Genomic DNA, 15777 nt, shown 5'->3' on the forward strand with positions numbered 1-15777 from the left:
GGAGGGACAAAAAGGACTTTCATTACCCCGGATGGATCCGTGTTGAACTGCCGAAATTGTTCCCCAAATCGTTGTCACCCAGCAACGCAGTTCGGTGAAACCGTCACCACACGGGCCGAAAATTAATGCTATTCAGGAGTTGAACCTTTTAAGGGGAAACCGGCCAACCAACTGGAGCAGGCCCTGTTTGAAGCTAAAGGTCATCCAGTAATTAGGGACATACTGGTGGGAGTAAATTCTGCTTAATTAATCGCTGTGACGAATATTTAGGAACCATCATTCGGGAGAGGCTGCAGCGTTTGATGGAAAATTTGTCACCCAGCCAACCCGAGTGGGTAATCGTTTTGAGCTTTTTTTTTTGTTGCTGCGGCCGCGCACAGAGAATTGTACCGCTGGATTATAAACAAACTTTTAATTGGATTTGGAGGCATTTCTGCGGTTGATGTTGGACTCCGCAATGGCAGATGATTGGATGGATCCACTCCGGTAAATAACGAGATATTTCACGGTTGAGTTTCTGTGTTTGATTACATTTAAGGTGATTTGTGTGAGCCAATTTTGAAGTTTTTTTTTCATAAAATAAATGTTATAAAAAAATGTTAACTAAACAACTCCTGGAAAAAAATCCAATTCCAAACCCCTGAGCAGTTCAATCAGCGGGAACAGCAAAACAACGGCACCACATCCCTGATTGGTTTCTGGGAAGTTGTTGCGGCACGATGCAGCAGCAGCTTGTTACACGGTTTATTTCATGACAGCATGCAATTCCAAGCGCGATGTCGGGCCGGGCCATCGACGAGATCATTCGTGCCCGCCATTAGCACGGGGAAGCTTCAATTTGGTTCAAAGGCTAAAAGCTTTTTATCCCTTGGTCTTTAGGTCCTACTCACAGTTCTGCAATTGTCATTGAATTGAAAACACAAATCGACACTTTTGATGTTGATGTCTGTAAACGCTTCAGTTTCGTCAAGGTATGATAGATTTTGGCTCCCCAAATACGCTCCAATCGACAGAATTTAATTTTAGTGAATTTCCAGCGAAAGAATAAAATTGTAAATTTTGGATATAAGATCCTCGTTTGAATTAGCGAACATTTCAATTTTCTGGAATTTCGAATTAGAGCAATTCCATGTCAAATAGGGAATCGGTTATACCCGACCCTCTCCGATTTCAATCTTGTCAACTTTGTAGACATGTTATCCTACGCTTATATATTAGCCCGGGTCAAAAAAAATAAAATTGCTCAAATCAAAAAGTATATGAGATTGCCCGAAAGAGTACTCAAAATGGGGCCTCCAGCCCAAATTTCAGACCATTTGGTTGAAAATTGGCTTGCCTTGAGCAGGAACAAGTTTAAATGGGAATTAACCCGTAGAACTTGAGCAATTGGGTACATTGCCCTGTACAAGTCTGTCGTTGAAATTTAACGACTTTTGCATACCATGGGGTCCAAGGGGATGGTCTGGGAAACAATTCCTCTGAAGGGTGCAAGATGATCCGAGGCCTCTAATCTTGCCTAGAAGCAGATTCATTCCGGCGTCGCCGAAATTCTCATGGTCCCAGCAAAATGTACAGGGATAAATCAAAGCACACTAAAAAGGCTGCCTTGATCAGAGGACGCCACATGTCAATCAGCCACCGCGTGGCAGGAATGTTTCTCCAATTTTGGCTTTAAAAGTGGTTCTGTCAATGTTATAACATTTTATTTAGTCAGATATTTGTGCAAAAATACTTTATAAACGTCAAATATAATTTTAAACTCCAATTTTCAGATACCCTCCGGCCACGCGGTGGCTGATTGACATGTGGCGTCCTCTGATCAAGGCAGCCTTTTTAGTGTGCTTTGATTTATCCCTGTACATTTTGCTGGGACCATGAGAATTTCGGCGACGCCGGAATGAATCTGCCTCTAGGCAAGATTAGAGGCCTCGGATCATCTTGCACCCTTCAGAGGAATTGTTTCCCAGACCATCCCCTTGGACCCCATGGTATGCAAAAGTCGTTAAATTTCAACGACAGACTTGTACAGGGCAATGTACCCAATTGCTCAAGTTCTACGGGTTAATTCCCATTTAAACTTGTTCCTGCTCAAGGCAAGCCAATTTTCAACCAAATGGTCTGAAATTTGGGCTGGAGGCCCCATTTTGAGTACTCTTTCGGGCAATCTCATATACTTTTTGATTTGAGCAATTTTATTTTTTTTGACCCGGGCTATTATATATGCCATTTTTGTGTATATGGAGCCAGTTATGAGATTTTTCGATTTTAAGTTTAAAAGTCAAATTTGAAGGTGAGCCCACGATTTTTTTTCGTTCAAAATTTTTGTGAAAATAGTCTAAGATGTTACAAAAAGACTCACGAAAAATGCAGGATGGAGCAACTCACCTAAAAAAATACAAAAATCATTAACTGAAGCTGTTTTTTTTTTCAAAAGTGCTCAAAACATCAAAATTTTCAAAAACCGAACACGAGAGTTGATTCTCCAGACAATTTTACATAAATGTCTCCATATTGACCATTGTCCTAAGTCCAATCCTTGTGAAGTTACAGCGGTTTTAAAAATAAAATGTTGAAAAATAGGTTTTTTGATGGTTTTTGGCAATTTCTATGTGACGGACTTGATTTTTCAGTCTCGAAAATATTTTTACCGGAAGGCTCGTCCTATTTCCCATAAGTTTGTCTTTGACCACATTTCAATTGGATGTATGGGCTGACAGATATTAGCTAATTACATTGCTCATAACTTAAAACATAATATTTTTTCAGTGTAGAGCAATTCTCTGAGATTTCGGTCATTCGTTTTTTTTTTGTATTTTTTAATCCGGCTGAAACTTTTTTGGTGCCTTCGGTATGCCCAAAGAAGCCATTTTGCATCATTAGTTTGTCCATATAATTTTCCATACAAATTTGGCAGCTGTCCATACAAAAATGATATCAGAAACTTCAAAAATCAGTATCTTTTGAAGGAATTTTTTGATCGATTTGGTGTCTTGGGCAAAGTTGTAGGTATGGATATGGACTACACTGAAAAAAAATGATACACGGTAAAAAAATTTTTGGTGATTTTTAATTTAACTTTTTGTCACTAAAACTTGATTTGCAAAAAAACACTATTTTTATTTTTTTTTTTTTTTATATGTTTTAGAGGACATAAAATGCCAACTTTTCAGAAATTTCCAGAATGGGCAAAAAATCTTTGACCGAGTTATGATTTTTTGAATCAATTCAGAATTTTTCAAAAAATCGAAATATTGGTCGCAAAAATTTTTCAACTTCATTTTTCGATGTAAAATCGAATTTGCAATCAAAAATTACTTCAGTGAATTTTTGATAAAGTGCACCGTTTTCAAGTTATAACCATTTTTAGGTAACTTTTTTAAAAATAGTCTCAGTTTTTCATTTTTTTAAATCAGTGCCCATGTTTGCCCACCTTTGAAAAAAATATTTTTGAAAAGCTGAGAAAATTCTCTATATTTTGCATTTTTGAACTTTGTTGATACGACCCATAGTTGCTGAGATATTGCCATGCAAAGGTTTAAAAACAGGAAAATTGATGTTTTCTAAGTCTCACCCAAAAAACCCGCCATTTTCTATTGTCGATTTCTCAGCAACTTTAAATCCGATTTTCAATGTTAATACATGAAACATTCGTGAAATTTTCCGATCTTTTCGAAAAAAATATTTTCTAAATTTAAATCAAGACTAACATTTTAAATGGGCGTAAAATTGAATGTTTGGCCCGTTTGAAATGTTAGTCTTGATTTTAAATTTTTGAAAATATTTTGTTCGAAAAGATCGGAAAATTTCACGAATGTTTCATGTATTAACATTGAAAAATCGGATTTATAGTTGCTGAGAAATCGACATTAGAAAATGATGGGTTGTTTGGGTGAGACTCAGAAAACATGAATTTTCCTGTTTTTTAACGTTTGCATGGCAATATCTCAGCAACTATGGGTCGTATCAACAAAGTTCAAAAAAGCAAAATATAGAGAATTTTCTCAGCTTTTCAAATATATTTTTTTCAAAGGTGGGCAAACATGGGCACTAATTTAAAAAAATGAAAAACTGAGACTATTTTCAAAAAAGTTACGTAAAAATGGTTATTACTTTAAAACGGTGCACTTTATCAAAATTTCACTGAAGTACTTTTTGATTGCAAATTCGATTTTACATCGAAAAATGAAGTTGAAAAATTTTTGCGACCAATATTTCGATTTTTTGAAAAAATCTGAATTGATTCAAAAAATCATAACTCGGTTGAAGATTTTTTGCCCATTCTGGAAATTTCAGAAAATTTGGCATTTTATGTCTTCTAAAACATATCAAAAAAAAATAAAAATAAAAATAGTGTTTTTTTGCAAATCAAATTTTAGTGACAAAAAGTTAAATTAAAAATCACCAATTTTTTTTACCGTGTATCATTTTTTTTCAGTGTAGTCCATATCCATACCTACAACTTTGCCGAAGACACCAAATCGATCAAAAAATTCCTTCAAAAGATACAGATTTTTGAATTTTCACATATCATTTTTGTATGGACAGCTGCCAAATTTGTATAGAAAATTATATGGACAAACTAATGATGCAAAATGGCTTCTTTGGGCATACCGAAGGCACCAAAAAAGTTTCAGCCGGATTAAAAAATACAAAAAATAAAATTAAAGAAAAAAGACCGATTCCGTAGAGAACTGCTCTGTAGTATAGTAACCTGGATAGTAAATTAGCTTATATGTCTTCCAAAAATTTCGGGAGGGGGGGGGGGCTTCAGCCCGAAGCCCACCCTCTGGCTACGGGCCTGGTTCTAGCATTCTGGTAGAACCAGCTCTGTTAGAATATTTCGTGACTGGGACGTGTTTGCGTTGGTACAGACAGTACCAGTCTGCTTCGGTGGAGTCGTTCGGTCGGCGGATGAAATTACAATCCAAAGAGCGTCAGTACAAATCCCGAGGTGTAAGGGACCTGGATGTTAAAAGAGGTCCAAGCTCCAAGCTCTCGTCATTCAGGCCGAGGTAGAAGTCTTGTATTAGAGACCGCACCAAGTCCTGTAGATCGTTATCGCTTTTAAAGTTACAAAATAAAAATTTTAATAATGATTTCTAAAAAAATAACAAATTGACAGGCCAAGGGATAATGCAGTCACAAACACAAACTGGCAGCACAGAAAAAAGAAGAACGAGTATGAAGCAAAAGGGGCAAACAGAGGAGACCAGATCCCGCCGCGATTCAATAATTATCAATTTGTCAATCGAATGAAAACACTAATAAACATGTAAACCAAAGCGCACCAGCGTAAATGGTGTGACGGAGGGAATGGACAGGAAAGGTTATTATATCTTTTTCGCGACTTTTTTTTTGTCGAGCTTCAGAACGATCCAGCATTCTGAGTTGGTGTTGGGTGGTTCGTTGGTTCGTCGCGTGTTGTGCGATTTTTTATCACATGAATCGCACTCAAAAGGACTGTTTTGTTTATGCCTTAATTTTTTAAAAAGTTGTTCAGGATCATAATAAATTTGATTGTTTAAAGCATATTCAGAATCCGTTTGAAAACCGCCTGATAGGTGGATCAACATATCTTTTTTATTGCTACTTCCTGTGGCTAAAACCGCGTTTTCATCGGCACTTTGCGTGCTTCTGGTACATTCACTTAATACACTAACGGCAACTAGCTGCTGCAGGTACATCTCACACTCTTGAGTACATCACACACTGGCTGGAGGATATGGAGGATTGAAATCTGGACATCATGCATGAACTCAATAAAGGGTATCGTACTCGGTCACGACTCGTTGCAAATATTATAATTACTCAAACATTTATCAGAGTATAAACGACACAACCACTGGGTTATATTATTGCGACCTTGTACAAAGTCTGTAAAATCACTGTTATCTGCAAGCTAAAATATTGGTATGGGACTCCAAGTTGTTTGGAACTTGAGCATGAGCATAAGCATGAGCATGGTTGACTTCCAATAAGGTGCTACTCCGTTATTGACAAATCAGCTGAAGTTAAACAATGAACCAAAAATGATCAGTGGAAGCCAACCACCGTTCACTCTTTAACCTCTGAAGATCCCTTCTTTATTAGTCAATACCGGCGCCCTCCCAAGAAGTCTGGGAGGAATGTTAGTCCGATAATTGAAGTTGCAGACTCATCAAGCACACAGCTTTTCGCTATATACCTGTTGACACCGCATGAGATCGTTGAATCCACAGCATCTCTTTCAAGCATCACGGGATTTTTTTTTTTTTTGGTTAGCAGGATAAGGTATTGGCTTTCCGATGCCTCCCGAGCTGTTATTTCAATACTAAATACTTGTAAGATTGCACCACGATTACTCAGTGGACTAAAACCGTCAGCGTTCCTTTCTATCAACGATGATATAAAATTGACTTTTTCACAGTAATTTTACTTTGAACACTTAAACATCATTTCATATTTAAATACAAAAAAATCACACGACGTCGTGCCTCCCGATTATTCAATTCAATTCAATTCGGTTTTATTTGTGAATATTCAAATTACAATTTGTACATATTATGAACCTAACAGAGTTTTTGTGTTCATTTCAGCTGTGTGTTACGTCTTAATTCGGTTTAGAGCAATTATTACTGTTAATTAAATGCACAAACAAGAGTAAGAAAAAGTTTTCAAAAAACTTACGCAGTGCCTCCCGATTAACGATGATACAGGAAGGACTTCTTTGATTATACTTAACAATTAATTAAACTTGATTTTTTCAGCACTCGTCGTATTTTTATCCTACTCGGTAAACCTCGTTGGATAAACGTATGACTCGTGCTGAAAAAACTTCTTTTTGCAACTTGTTGCATAAACTACTATTTCAGCTCCCATTTCAGTACTTTACTTCTCATTTCTTAATATTTTAGTACAGAAAAGTAGGTATTTTCGTCATGCGAGAATGAACGCAAACGTAATTAGTTTCACAACGGAATTGCAAAAAAAACATAATGTTTCAACTTGTTGCATCAACTACTATTCTAAAACAAGTTGTAGAATAACATTTATTTTGCATACAGCATTTCATAGAAATAAAAAAAAACACACATTTACATAGGATTTTTCAGTAAAACGTTCGTTTTCTCACTTTAGGTTGGAGTTATTGTGTTTGGTCAACTCAAAACCCCAAAACAGTGTCGAAAAGAAATACTTTTCGATGCAAGTGCCGACAAATTGATCATTTCAGCACTCAAATGAGCACGTTAACAAACAATTATTTCGGTTTTTTTTTTGGTGATGATTAGTAGGCAATTTCTTCATTTTGAAAAAAAAGTGTTTCCAATGTGAAAACTTGCAGGGAAATACCTTATAAGTTTTCAAATTTTAATCCACAATCAACCTCACCATAGTTTTACTAAGAAAATATAAGATGTGCACTCCAGTTTTTTAGTGTTTGCCATTTAGTTCGTAAGGTATTGCATTTTTAAGTTGACAGTTTAATATTGTATTTGAAACTAAGTAAATATTTCTTACAAAAATTTTAAACTATATACCATTCTTAGAAACATGATGGTGAAGGCAAATCTTAAATAAAAATATGAGAACATTGAGTAAAATAACTTTTGATGTACACCTGATGACGGTATCGTGTTTACAAGTTACCATTGCATAGGTTCTTAAGTTACGGGGTATATTCCAACAGCATTTAATTACAAAAATCGGAAGGCTTTACTGGAAAATTTTAAAAATAACCTTCATGAAAGCTAATGAATTTGTTTTAAAATTGCTGAAAAAAAAAAGATCATTAAATTCAGTTTTCCTCGATTGCAGTAATTTTTCATTTGAATATTAAAATTATACCTCCAAGAAATTCACTCCATTTCAAATGATGTGGCATGAAAATGCAATTAACATTAATTAAGTAACTAAATCCAGGAAAATACTCTCCCTCCCCAGTAACAATTCACCGTTCAGCGAAGTTCCCAGCGTTGGATTGTTTACTTTATGATAAATTTCAGAGATTTTTGCTCGTCTGCCAGCCAAAACGAAAACATTTCCATTCCCCATCCAGACGTGCATCCGCTCTAACTCCTCTTTTAAAAGAACCTGTTTGGCATTTTGCGTAGATGATTCCCAGCATGTTGTACCAGTGTTTAGAGTACAGTAATTACGCTAATCTTAAAAGCTCCCAACGACCCTGAGAGGCTTTATTATAAACCAAGTGAGATATACGGTAAGAACAGCTAAGTGCACTCAAAGAGCTTTTAAGATGTTCTTCTTAGGAGCTTATGAGAACAGTCACATCAAAATATACCTGAAGTCGGGTTTTCCAATGAACCAATGTTTTCTACACATTATTCATACTAAATGTAAGACGTTTTTAACTGGCAACAAGCATAACATTACTTTAAACGTAAATGCCAACTAGAACAAGCTGAGTGCCTTTAAGAAGAGCTCTTAGTGCCAATGCATGTCTGCCCCCATCCCCCTCTTTTTACGGAAATTCCATCCCAAAACCGTAAAACAACACAATTCATTTCGCGGGCATCATTTTCTTTTCTCTCCCTTCATTTTATTGATGTTCCACCGCCCAACATTGCTGCCGCTTATCGATGTTCTGACGGTTGGTTGATGTTTGTTTAAAAAATAAAAAGATCCACCGCGCAAAAACAATCCACGGAATAAAATGTGGAAAATCCGTCGACAGTGGGCTGGTAAAAGGACCACTGCGAAATTACGTACGCGCCCACGATTACAGCTTACATTTGCGTGGTTTGATAGGTGCAATTTTAATTAAATGTTGTAGGTGCTTTATTTGTTTCCATAATAGCACATCCAAACAATGTGGTGATCATTGATTCATTGGTAGAAATGAGGGAATTTAATAATTTTATAATGGTTAATAAGTTGGTCTACAGCAATCAAAATGCAAATTTCGAGGTTCTCAAACCGTTAGCCATTTATTATTTTTTAATATCTGTTATCGGTATAAATCACAGGTAATTGGATGCCTTCCAATACCACAAACCATTATTTATGGTCATCATTTTGAAGGCATCTGTTCAGCGAAATTTCGCGTCCATTATTCGTATGACTATTAGAGCTTTGATTCTTGTGTGTATCTCGCCAATTTTGTTTGCATGTGTGCACATCATTCACGTTCACAGAGAAAACCCCTTTTCCGCACGATTGCGAAAATTATCAGCTCCGGTTGAGCCCGTCGTCGGATTTCTATTCACGGACCGATCGTCCGCGACCGGAAGTGAGAATCTTCCGCGCCATTCGAGGACTTTGGTACGATTGAAATCGTCGTTCGCCGCACACACACACACATACATCCTCGCCTCCTCCCACAAACACACACTTCACTGGAACCACATTAGAGCGCACCATTTTCCGAGCTAATAATGCGATCTCGAAATGCGATTTCCGGCTGAGCGAGGATTCGGAGTGGGAAATTTCCGTGATTTCGTGCTTGGTTTCACGATGCTTTTGAGAACTGGGAAGGGGGTTGTAGATAATTTTGCATGCAATTTCGCCCACGCCAGTGTGTTTGACAGTTCTATCGACAATGGTCAGAATGGTCAAATCGCCACCAAACAACTTGCATTTTGGTCAAGTAGGTTTCTCATACTGATGGGCTACATACTTCAGAGTGTAAAATCACATAAAATTGCATACAATAATGCAATATTTATTTTACACCCAGGCCTTTTACACACAGCTGGATTACTACTTTTTTAGCTGTGTGGGATTCCTGTTAACTATCGCTGGACGAACGTTTCCTCCAAGTTTGGTTCAAATCCGTGAAGGTCAGTTGACATGGAATGATTCCTGTATGATTTTCTAGAGAGAATTATTTCACCTACAATAATTTCCACGTTATACCATAAACTTCAAGTCCAGCAATCAAAACATATCACCATGACTAGTCTCACATTAATTTTTAATTAGGTTCAATTTCATCAGACCATTAACAAGTAAATTCCTGGTGGCTCCTCTAATATCCTGCCGAAGGCTCATCTCATCATTCATAATGCATGCATTTTGCCAAACGAACATGTCTTTCATGCGGCACGACTCACTCGACAACATCACCGCCCTCGTCAACCCTGTCTATATGGTTCACAATAATTGAAATCCGTACACGGTCCTCGAATAAACCTACTCAATTATTTCCTCTGTGGCCAACGCACGCGTGTTTATAAACAGAGAAAAGGCCACGTTTTTTCCAAATTGATTTTTCTATAAATTTTAATTGAATCGTGCCAACAGCGCGCACCCTTTGAGACTTGTGACAGAAAGGGGTGAGAATTGTGATGTGCACGGCGAGTGTTGGCGGGTTAAACGAAACTGCCAAAGGACTCTGGGAGAGGCGCGTCACGAACGGACGTGAGAATGACTCTTGCCAGACACATGAAACACCCTGCCGGGAGGAAGGGTCTTCAACAATTTCAACCAGCAATTTTCCAGCGATAGGCATTTCCCCACGGTTTGCCTGTTGCCACTCAGGAGCCTTGAAAGAACACTCAGTTGCATGAAAACATAATTTTTAAAGAAACTGTTCCAATCTCCTTCCAAACTAATTTCAAAATTGAAGACTTTTGATTTATAAAAATATTTTCAACAAACTTCCAGCCGTCTTATTATTACACCAGAGTGTAGACAATGAAATGGGGTTAACATGATAGAGTCCTTCCTCCGCTCACACCGAATCGTACTTATCCTGAAGGGGTTTATTGGTGGGAGGTTAAGGCGCTCGAATTAGCACGTGAATTGAAATAGCATACAGCGATCCACTTGACGTGCTCGTCGGCTCGGGCTGTCAGTTTCACGCAATTTGGGTTGCCGCGGCGGCGGCGTCTGGCCGACTTTGAAGTATTGGAACCGCACCTCGATGGGCTTTGATGGAAGTTCCAAACGGAATCGAATCGATGAAACTATTCTTGTTAGTGTGTGTGTACGGATAGAAATCCTGTAAGCAAATCCGGTAACACTGTGTTGTTGAATTCGAAAACATGGTAATGTTTCCAAAATCGTCAACATTTTTTTCGATTTTGAACAACAATGTTATCGATTTTGAAAACATTTGCTTCGAAATCGAGTAAAATGTTGACGATTTTGGAAACATTTCAATGTTGTCGAATTCAACAACACAGTGTTACAGGATTTCCATCCGTGTGGTAAAAATATAGCCTGAGAAAGCCTCAAACACTCTAATTATAATGATTACGGATAGGCAAATCAAGCATTCCGACGTAGTCATACTTTGGTCATGCTATCTTGCCGCACGTCGCTTTTTGACGTTCCGAGAAAAATGCGTTTTAATGTTTAACCTTGAATAAACAATAACAAACACGCTGTGTCTGGTTTACTATTTTGTGTCCCGAAGTTTGGTTTCATTTGGTAGCCGGAGTCCCGAGTTCAAAAGGTTTACGGTAGTTGGGCTTGTACGAGTGTCAAACGAGTTCTGACCTGATATCCAGATATCCTAACAGCCACGACACACTTTTCTTTGACACAATTTTCAGGGTGTGTCACAAGCTTGAAACTTCTTTCATATGAAAAATGAAAACAATGTAATTTTTTTGGTTTTAATTGTATACCTCAGGATTTAAATCGAATTTTGAGGATCTGTGAAGTCCAAAAGGTGGGGCATTTTGAGCTGCAAAAAACGGCACTCTTAACTCAAATTGTCCCAAAATTGACACGTGACAAGATAGCACGACAGCAATGAAATCTATTATTACAACTAAAAACTTGTCCACATCGGGATTCAAACTCACGAGCATTAGATTTCTAGTGCAATTACCAAGCATCTGGACCCCCGAGGCAGAGATAAATCTAAACAAGCATAAAAAATATCTTCTTCAAAAATCTTTATAAACAATAACTAATTGAAACTTTTTCTCTCCTCTCCACACAGAACAACACTCCAACAATGTGATCATCGCCTGAAAAGCCCTCAACAAAGTTGTGCAAAGTGCGGTGGTGTGAGTAAAAAGTGAAAACAAATGTCATAGTGCGGTAAAACCGGCGAATGAAATAAAGTGTGCCCTCATCAAAGAGCCATCAAAGCTGTGAACAGCGGCAGTGAAGCAACAGGATCCGGAAAAAGTCGCGAAAATTCATTGCCTCCAGGGGCCCTCTGCAGTTGCTCTGGTGACATCACGGGAAAAAATTAAAAAAAAAGTCACCATAAATGAGTGACTGCTGGCAGCACGGTTAGGCTCCAGAGTGGTTACCGGAGGAGAGTGTGTGTGTGTGCAGCTTAGTGGGGTGTTTGGTTGTTTGTGGGAAAAGTAAAGCCAACCCACCTAGAGAAGAATAAGTACCCTCCAGAGGGCAAGTAGCGAGCTAGCAAAATGACCGTGAAAATTTTCCGCCGCGGTTCGGCGCGCTGCATCGGGCTGCTGTCGGCGTTCGTCACTATTCTGCTCTGCCTGTACTACATCTCGATGGGACAACCCTCGACAACGCCGACGGCCGGTTCCGGTTCCGGAGTGGCAATGCAGCACCAGAAGAGGTCGGTACAAGTTACAAGTTCAAATTTTGTTGTTGAGACTATTTCTTTGGTTTTTTTTCCAAATGTAAAAATCCTTACCTTTTAAATACGACTGCAGTCAGCTTCAACATAACCGAGTTTGATGCCACCCCAAAGGATCCTTCACTAAATAAGAACTCATTTAGCACTACCAACCCTAAACCGGTAGATTACGTTTGCTGGGACGCCACCCCTCCTCCACAGGTGTGCTCTCATGAACATTTATTGAGGTACTTTGCCACAGGGGAGAAAACAAAGAAATGCGTTTTTTCATGTGTTGGTGAATGCGAAGGAGAAAGTGTTTGCAGTTTTATTGCTCTATCCCTCTAAACTAGAACGTAAAATTTCATGGGAACTTTTTCACACACACGAGCAGAACACACTCATTTGAAGGGATAACATTGTGTGGGAAGATATAAAAAGTGGAAATCTGCGTGGTTTACGGGAGGGTTTGATTCGACCATATACAACGGGAAAATACGGTCATTTTAGCAGTATAATTTCAAGGTCAACGAGTGCAGATTTTCTCATTTGGTTTCTTCTAAATATTCGTAATTTTGATTGATAAAATTTATGTTTCAGTTCTACCTGGTATTTAGGATTTTTAAAAAATTTCACAAGCTCTTTTCCAAAATTGGAATGAAAAAAAAACTCTATAAATTTAAAATTTTGAACAAAAATTCTAATTCATGTGAAACAATAGAAGAACCGTTGAACAACTTTTCAGAAGCATTATACAGATATTTATTTTGCGAGAGTATAGACCTCTCGCGTTTTCATTCGTTCATTGAAAAAGTTCATCCTATTGAGTGTCTTATATGGATAAATGACCGCCACTCAGTCACCGAACCATGGTGGCCCATACGGCAAAGACACGGTTCAATATGTCGAAGGTCTTGGGTTCGAGTCTCGGTACCGGTACTTTTTTTTTGATGAACTTTTTTTGAAGATGAACCCATGAGTAAAGTACTCTCGGTAATTTCGGGAGAAAATCGTGACGTCAGAAATGAACTCAAATCGCTCAATGTTCATTTTGTGAGTGACTTTAACAGTTTGGCATAGTTTGACAGCTACATTGTCCCCAGTTTTCTGTGGGAGCGAAAAGGAGGCGAATACTTTATGAAAATCATACATGTCAAAATTCGTAGCCTCAAAATTTTGTCGCGAGTTGCTTTTCTCCTCTATAGAGGAGAAAAACGTGACGTCCGAAATGAACTCCAATCACTCTAAGTTCATTTTGTGAGTGACTTTAAAATTTTGGCCTGGTTTGACAGCTACATTGTCCCCAGTTATCTGTGGGAGAGAAAAGGAGGCGAATACTTTATGAAAATCATACCTGTCAAAATTCCAGCCTCAAAATTTTGTCGCGAGTTGCTTTTCTCCTCTATTGAATCATCATACCAATTGGCCCTTTTACTAATGATTAATAAATGTGTATTTTGATCCCGATTGTACGAAAAAAAATTGTGTTGAATAGTTTATCAATACAACAATTTTACACGTTTGAATGTAAGTGAAAATACTTGATTTCGTTAAAATTTTCACCAAATTTTTTTAGAAATGTGTTATAAATCGATCAAATTTGACTTCATTACAAAACTGTAGTAAAGAAAAAAACAATCAACCCCCGGTTGTTAGTAATTTTTTCGTTTGACACTTTTTTTGGTTTGTACCTAGAGGGTGACGATTCTCGAGATTTTCAATTTCCCGGGAATCGAGAGTTGAATTTGGCCATTTCCCGGGAATTCCCGGGACCCGGGAGTTTTTTTTTACTATGCCAATAGTGGCAAAATTTAAAAAGAAAAGTATTAAATTCATTATTTATTCGTTAAATTAAGTATCCTCATAATTTTGAGGAACTATATAGTTAACTATAATTGGTTTAAAATGTTCACCAATCATAATTCGCAATGAGTGACTTTTCAAATGTTGCACAAACTTGTTCCATGAACTTCTTATTATTAAATTTTTGTGAAGTAAAAACATAGCTAATATATAATTTCCCAGTATCGAGATTTTTGCAATATGATAAATAACGACTCAAAATAACAATTTAAACTTTTTTTCATCCTTTTTAAGGTCAACTGTAAATTTAAATTGAAGATATATTTACAGTTATCAGGAAAACCGGAGTTTTCACAATTGGCGAACCTTAAATTTGCAAAGATTACCGCTCCAGAGTTTTTTTTCCAAAATATTATGTAATATTGAGGTTGACGTGAAACATAAATTGACATCGCTTTGACATAAAAAAAAAGAAATTACCTTGAAAATTAACTTAGGTACTTAGAATTAAAAAAAAAATATGAGAATTGCTATGCTCGAGAGAAGATATGGAATTTGAACTTATCTTGAAAAAGCTTTTACCTCTTAGAAATAATAAATAAAAATAATATTTCTAGAGTTTTTTTCATAACGTCCTATAAACACTCTGGATTTATAAAAAAAAAACATTAAATTTCATTTCTGCACGGAGAAAAAAGAGTTCCTAAAATCGTGAACAAGCGTTCATGAAAATGGGAACCACGAACAAAGTGTTCAAATTTCATGGTACGTTTTTCAAAATCGTACCATGGGATTTGAACACTTTGTTCGAGGTTCCCATTTTCATGAACGCTTGTTCACGATTTTGGGAACTCTTTTTTCTCCGTGTGGGGTGTAACTGCAGAGTATGTTTTAAGGTAAATTTTGGGGTCCAAATTTGTTTGGCTTCTCTAGATTATAGTTATTGGAATTTTTGACAAGTTAAAATTTAAAAAATAAAAAAATATATATGAAGAGGAAGATTAGAGAAGCATTGGTTTATTTGAATTTGAACATCGAACATTAAACACCCAATGTTACAAAACAATTTTGAATTTTTCAAATAATTCTTGATTAGTTTATATAATTTTGCTTCAAAATTTATAAGTTTAAAATTTCCCGGGAGTCTCGACCAAATTTCCCGGGAATCGAGAAGTCCAAAAATGGTCGATTTCCCGGGAAATTTTTCCCGGGAATTCCCGCTCGTCACCCTCTATTTGTACCCCGTTGGTTTGACAATGTTAAACTAAAAAGTGACGAACTTTTAATACGGGACTCACACATAATCGTTTGACAACAATTGTTGTCAAACCGACGGAGTTTCAGTGTATAAGTAATCGATATTATTTATAAGTAATAACACACATTTTTTTATGAACTGAGCCTCAAACTTGTTTTGAACTATGAAACCTTTCACCTCGGGAATTGAATTTATTACATTTGGATATCAAATCTGAGAGACTGAA

At 37.1% G+C, this 15777-nt stretch overlaps 1 protein-coding gene across 1 annotated transcript in view; it reads left to right on the forward strand.

Moving 5' to 3' along the window:
• LOC120429640 (alpha-mannosidase 2) overlaps nt 1–15777 on the forward strand; it is a 118081-nt gene that overhangs the window by 56627 nt on the left and 45677 nt on the right. Inside the window, exon 4 of the mRNA XM_052706218.1 lies at nt 11891–12490. Within this exon, the coding sequence (XP_052562178.1) occupies nt 12330–12490 (161 nt within the window). The 5' untranslated portion in view covers nt 11891–12329. The remainder of the gene's footprint in view (nt 1–11890; nt 12491–15777) is intronic.

Source organism: Culex pipiens, chromosome 1, assembly GCF_016801865.2.
Source record: "Culex pipiens pallens isolate TS chromosome 1, TS_CPP_V2, whole genome shotgun sequence".
Lineage (NCBI taxonomy): Eukaryota > Metazoa > Arthropoda > Insecta > Diptera > Culicidae > Culex > Culex pipiens.